The sequence below is a fragment of the Lactuca serriola genome, chromosome 4 (genome assembly GCF_051521515.1).
Source record: "Lactuca serriola cultivar US96UC23 chromosome 4, Lser_US96UC23_V15, whole genome shotgun sequence".
NCBI lineage: Eukaryota > Viridiplantae > Streptophyta > Magnoliopsida > Asterales > Asteraceae > Lactuca > Lactuca serriola.
In genome coordinates, this window is record NC_136411.1 from 53316358 (window position 1) to 53322860 (window position 6503).

The following is a 6503-nucleotide window of genomic DNA, read 5'->3' on the forward strand; positions in this document are numbered from 1 at the left end:
TTATCTCCTTGATCTTTGACATTACCTTGATTAAAAGTGGAATCGCTTTAAGTTGTGTATATTCCAAGTCCTTGGTAGTTGTTTTCCTTGCATGGTTTCCAAAACATAGGAACCATTTCTCTGAGCTTCCACTATCTTATAAGGCCCTTCCCAATTGGGGCCCAACTTTCCTTCATTCTCTTGTATTCTTGCCTCGTTCCTCCTTAATACTAAATATCCTATGGCACATGCTCGACCTCGGACTCTTTTATTATCGCTCCATCATCGCCTTATACACAGTTTTTCGAATGGCTGATTCAGCCTGCTTTTCTTCCAACTGATCAAGGCTAAGTTGTAGATCTACATTGTTCAAATTCATGCAAGGATTTGATGTTCAGGTGTTATGAACACTTACTTCTATCGGGGTCACAACTTCAAACCCATATACTAAACTGAACGACGTCTCCTTGGTAGGAGTCTGAATCGGTGTCCAATAAGACCACAAGATGTGCTGAAGCTCATCTACCCAACTCCCCTGCAACTTTACTAATCTCTTTTTAATTCCTTTCACTATGGTCCAATTAGTTACCTCCACCTGTCTGTTTTCCTGAGGATGTGCTACCGACATGAAATTGTGCTTAATACCCTTGTCTTGGCACATTTTTAAATGGATTCAGCAAACTGCTTTCTGTTATCACTGATGATAACTTGTGGCAAGCCAAACCGACATACGATCTACTTCCAGAAGAAGCTGATAACCTTCTTTCCAGTGATGATTGCTATTGCTCTGCTTCTACCCACTTGGTGAAATAATCGACCGCTACTATCAAGAATTTGAGTCTATCAGGAGCTTCTGGGAACGGACCCACTATATCAATGCCCCATTCCAGAAAGGGCGAGGGGCTCATCATGTTCGTCATTATTGCCGATGGCAAACTAGGTATGTTAGAATGCATTTTCACATTTGGGGCACTTTTGGACTACGTCATTTGTGTCTATTGTCATTGTTATCCAAAAATATCCTGTATGACGGATTTTATGCACTATCAACTTTGCTCCTATTGCGACCCACAATCTTCTGCATAGATGTCTCGTATAACCAGATTTTCTTCCTTTTTCCTAAGCACCTAAGCCAAGGAGTCGAATAACCTTTCCGATATAAATGGTCGTAATATGTGGTTTAATTTTCAACATTGACTCTGACTTTCTGTGCCTCCTTTTCACATTAGGGTTGACAACCTTTTTGTAAGTATTGGATGTACGGAACCTTCCAAGAACTATCTTCCTCTTCCAGCTCCCATAGTTGTTTTGTTTCTTCCGCAATGCTTCTTCTTGGCAGTATCTCGACCAAAACTCTTTTCGATAGATGATGATAAACCACCGATGCTAATTTTTTAAGGATGTTAGCTTCTTTGTTTTTTGACCTCGAAACTTGAACCATCTGGAACTCGTCGATTAATTAATTTCTTCCTTTACCTTTGCCAAATATTTCTTGATGTGTTCCTCGTTAGCCTCATACGAACTGTTGACTTGATTTACCACCAACATGGAATCTCCATATGCTCTTATTTTCATGATATGCATGCTCATTGCTAACTATAACCCAGTTAAGAGTGCCTCATACTCAGCTTTGTTATTAGAACACTTGAAATCAAATTGAAGTACATAACTGACTCGCTTTCCGGTTAGGCTTTCCAACACGACTTTTGCTCGCGAACGATCGTAGCTCAATGCTTCGTTTGTATGTACCGTCCAATGTTTGTCTTTAACTACTTTTTTCATAACCTTTGTCCCTGCTTCAGGTGCCATGATGTCATAAACGCTCATCTTCTCCTTTTCCTCTAGTATCTATGTGAGAAAATCATCCAATGCTTGAGCCTTGATGCTCATCACTGGTTTATAAATGATATCATACTCTCCTAATTCAACTGCCCACATTGTTATCCGTCTAGACCTCTTTGGCTGTGTTAGAATCTGTCAAACATGTTAATCAAACAACATTGTTACCAGGTGGGCTTGGAAGTATCTCTGTAGCCGTCTCACTATATAGACCAGGAAAAGTATCAACTTCTCGACCAACGAATAGTTAAGTTCGACACCCTGTAGTACTCTACTGACAAAATAGACTGGCATTTGCTTTTTTTTCCCTTTCTGCAACCAAAACAGCACTAATCGCTTCCCGACTGGTGGAAAGATATATTACCAAGGGTTCATTCCGCCTTGGTCTTGCCAAAGTAGGTAAATTTCTCAAGTGTTCCTTAAGTTTAATAAGAGCTTCTCCTACTTCCTTCAACCATGCTACACCGTTCTTTCCCACCTAATTCATAATTTCTTGATAAAACGGGAGTGATTGTTCTACTGACTTTGCTAAAAACCTTCCTAATGCTGCTAATTTCCCATTCAAACTCTGCACATCTTTTATTGAATGAGGTGTTTTTAAATCCAAAAGTGTTTTTACCTTGTCTAGATGAGCTTCAATTCCTTCATAGGAGACAATGTGACCCAGTAATTTTCCCTTCTACACCCCGAACACACACTTCTTCAGATTAAGTTTCATGTTCGCCTCCATTTTCCGAACCATTATTTCTTCTACGTCTTTTAACAATCCTTCATCCTCTTTTCTCTTGATGACCATATCGTACACATACACCTCCACGTTTCTTCCTATCTGCTTTTTGAACACCTTGTCTACCATTCTTTGATATGTAGCACCAACATTCCTTAAACCAAACAACATCTTGGTGTAATAGTATGTCCTTTTTTCATTATGGAAAGTTGTTTTGTCTTCGTCTTCCTTTGCTAATTGAATATGGTGGTACCCTTTATAGACGTTTATGACATCTGGCACCTCCAAGCGATTCCACATTCTGTTCTATCTCCGGTAATGGGTAACTATCTTTCATACAAGCCTTGTTAAGACTGGTAAAGTCCACGCACATTCTCATTGTCCCATCGCCTTTTCTTACTAGAACCGGGTTGGAAATCCATTATGGGAACTAATTTTCCCTCACCACCCCAGCTTGTACTAGATCTGCCACTTCCTTATTGATGATCTCATTTCGTTCTTGTGACATTAGTCGTTTCTTCTGCTTGATAGGAGCAAACTTAGGGTTGACATTCAGCTTATGCTCTATTAACGTTCTGGGTATACCTATCATGTCTTCGGTCCCCCGTTCAAAGGCGTCCGCATACATCCATAAAAGCTTTTTTATCCGTTCCTTCAAGTTATTTGGCAAGGCTGAACTGATCCTTAGCTTCTGATCTTCGTATTTTGGGTTCACTTTTATCTTCTCTTCTTTTGCATAATACGTGCCTTCAACAGTCAGGCCTTTGCTTCCCTGCCCTTGTTCTGCAGTATGGCTCGGATCCATCAGGAGCAACATGATACTTCTTAGAGTGATTATACCATGGTCCGATGTGAATTTCAGCATATCGTGCACTGTCGGAGGTACCGCTTGCAATTGCCATAGTCCCGTCCTTCCAATAAGCAAGTTGTAAGGAGATGGAGCCTTTATAATGATGAAATTGGCTAGGATGGTCTTGGTCAGGCTAATCTCGTAATCATTCAACGTAAATGGAAGGGATATTTGTCCCTCTGGCCATACTACTTGTCCCGCAAATCTTACTACTGACGAGATAGTAGGTTTCACAGAACCTTTTACATCTTGGGGAAACTGATTTAGACAATGTTTGTATATAATGTTTATTGAACTCCTATTATCCACATACACTCTATGGATAAGAGTTTTCCCTACCGATGCCTGGATTATCAGTGGTTTGGAGCCTTCATGTCCCACGGGAACCTGATTATTACCGGAGAACTCCAAATTTATCCATTTCCTCTTCTTCACTTGAATTACTTTATCCTTGAATCGTATCATTAGTACCTCCGTGTCATATATCACATTCTCCTTCTTTTCCATCCTCTCTTTTTGTGCCATTCAGTAGCTCCTTTCTCTTTTTCTCTTTTAAGGTTCTCACAATCTGCCATAGAATTTCCTTGTCTCTTATGAAAATCGCAATATAGATTCTGTTCTCGGGGGTACCTCTTCATACTCCTTGATGCTACATCCTTCTTTTTCTCCTTTTCAGGTCAAATGACATTCAGCCTATGCTCTATTAACGTTATAGGTATACACATCATGTCTTCGGCCCCCCATTCAAAGGCGTCTGCATACATCCATAAAAGCTTTTTTATCCACTCCTTCAAGTTAGAAAGGATTCTTTGGTTGTGCTTTGTGGATGTATCATTCTGGTGATACATCTGGATGGCACTAAATGTTGTGATATGTCAGAGATGGTTGAATTGAGATCGAGGATGAGAGTCGTGTTGGATCCTTCTTCTGATATCACAATAAAAAAGAGAAAGATGATCGTTAGTCAACGTCCGGGAGGGATTCCCGGGACGAAGCTCCAACAATCAAGTTAGAATGAATTCTGAGAGAAGAAAGGTTAAATCTAAGGAAAAAGAGTTCAGTCCCCTTCCTCATGAAGAAGAAGGGTCCTTTTATACCTAGTTGTGAGGTGCATGCCTCCTAACTGATTCTGTTGAGCCTTCCCTCGTGAGACGCGTCATGGCGGATATGTATTGAAGGAACCTTCATCGCGTTTTTTTTGCCTCATTGGCTAGAGGAGAATCTTTGATATTGTGATGATCGTGGCTGTTTTCAGATGGGAAAATGAGACTCTCTAATTGGCCCCACATTTGCCAGGGTACTTCTGCTAGGAGAAGATGGCAAGGTGCAATTCTACCCCTTAACCATCATACCAGTGGCTCCGCATTAGCGAAGGCCCGACCTTGGCCTCAGACTGGATATAACCAGGTTCTAACAAGGCCAAGCTTGGCATTAGTTTGACTTCTCCTTTTTTAACGATCTCCCTTAGGGATACGTTAATAGTTCACATGTACTGATCCAAGAGGAAAAAGAATCATACATTTGAGTATGGATATGGATCCAAAAGAAATTCTGGAGTTTACCTAGGGTTGGAGAATGCTCCAAGAGTCCAAGTTGATATCACCTGAATGCTTTAATTGTGGTGACACGTGAAGAGTTTGGATGACACACAAATATTACAAGTGATGAACCAAAAGGAGATCTTCGAACAGATGATATGCGAAAAAATGATAATGCTCAATGGTGTAGCAAGTTGAGCCATGAAGATAGAGGTATATTGATTAGGGTTGATCGAAGTGTACCAAGATCTGATGTTGCGTCAAGAGAGAGAAGTGGCCCTAGGGTTTGATCGACAACTTCTTGAATATGGGCGTGATACTCGTAGGTAGTTGATGCTCAAAACCCAAAAACGTTTGATGGTCTCAACGAATATGATGATGATGTGCCAAGGAGACAATGCTCCTATAAATCAATGGCGCTAGAAGGGTTTGATGATCAATTTCACTTAGAAGTTGCGCCAAAAGTTTGTGGGCTAGTTGAGCAAATTCGATGATCATGATCAAGAGAAGGATGATATGCCAAGTTGATGTTGATGTGCACGTTGACTAAGATGGTGGGCGGTGATCGTACGTGATCAAATGCGCCAAGTTATGTTGCACCAGAAGATATATGGCGCAAGAAGTGTTTGCGTGAACATATGTTGCGCAAAAAAGGTACTTGGCGCAAGAGGGGGACTTGTGGAGCAAGTAGGGGATGACGCAAGTAGCAAAATTCGACTTAGATGATGTGCCATGGTGTAATATGATGATGCTCCAAAAAATCAATAGATGTTGCTCCAAGGATATATTTTTGTTTTTTTTATTTGTTTTTTTAATTGGTGATCAAATGAGCCAAAATAAAAAATATAGATGTCGCACCAAATCAAAATTTTGGTTTGATCATGCGCCAAGTGAATTTAAGTCACGAAGATGCGCCAAAAGAGATTCTCGTTTGTGATGATATGCCATAAAAATGTTCTTTGATGACCCAATCTCCAAAAAAAATCTATGCTCCAAAAAAAATCTTATGTACCAACCAAAAAAAATATGATGTTGCTCGATATTGATTTGGATGTAGGATGTAGGATTGAGTGTGACACAAGAATTTGTTTTGAGTGTGGCCCAAGAAGGATATGGTGCAAGAAGATATGTTGGTCCACAAAGGTGATAGCACAAGATGGTGTTAGCATAAGAAGTAGATGGTGTAAGTAGGAGTGTACGAGGGGGAATTTTGCGCCAACAATTATACGAGAGAGAAGAGTTAGACCAAGACTGTAGGTACGCCAAGAAGAAGATGCACCAAGAAGTTCTTTGTGAAGAAGTGATCACACACCGAAGTTGTGTCAAGGGTAGTTAGGTAGGGGTGTTGCACCAGGGTCTTCTTGCGAGGGGGAAGTTGCGCCAAGGCCTACGAAGAGTTAAGTTGCTCCAAACCTGCGATCGGTGAAGTTGCTCCAAAACGAGGGTTGCATACGAAGTTGCTCCAAGAGGTTTGTTGCTCACTTCAGTGTTGTACCAAGAGGTTTGCTAATGAAGTGATGTTGCTCCAAGTCTTGTTAATCACAATGATGTTGCTTCAAAGCTTATTAGA

At 40.7% G+C, this 6503-nt stretch overlaps 1 protein-coding gene across 1 annotated transcript; it reads right to left on the reverse strand.

Moving 5' to 3' along the window:
* Window positions 1–2975: 2975 nt before the first annotated feature.
* Window positions 2976–3920, reverse strand: LOC145098373 (uncharacterized). The gene has a single exon (XM_079036004.1). It carries the CDS (start codon window positions 3918–3920, stop codon window positions 2976–2978), a length of 945 nt encoding a protein of 314 aa, XP_078892130.1.
* Window positions 3921–6503: the final 2583 nt, after the last annotated feature.

Coding starts and splice junctions, on each gene's coding strand:
- LOC145098373 (XM_079036004.1), bottom strand. CDS start 3,920: ATGGCACAAAAAGAGAGGATGGAAAAGAAGGAGAATGTGATATATGAC.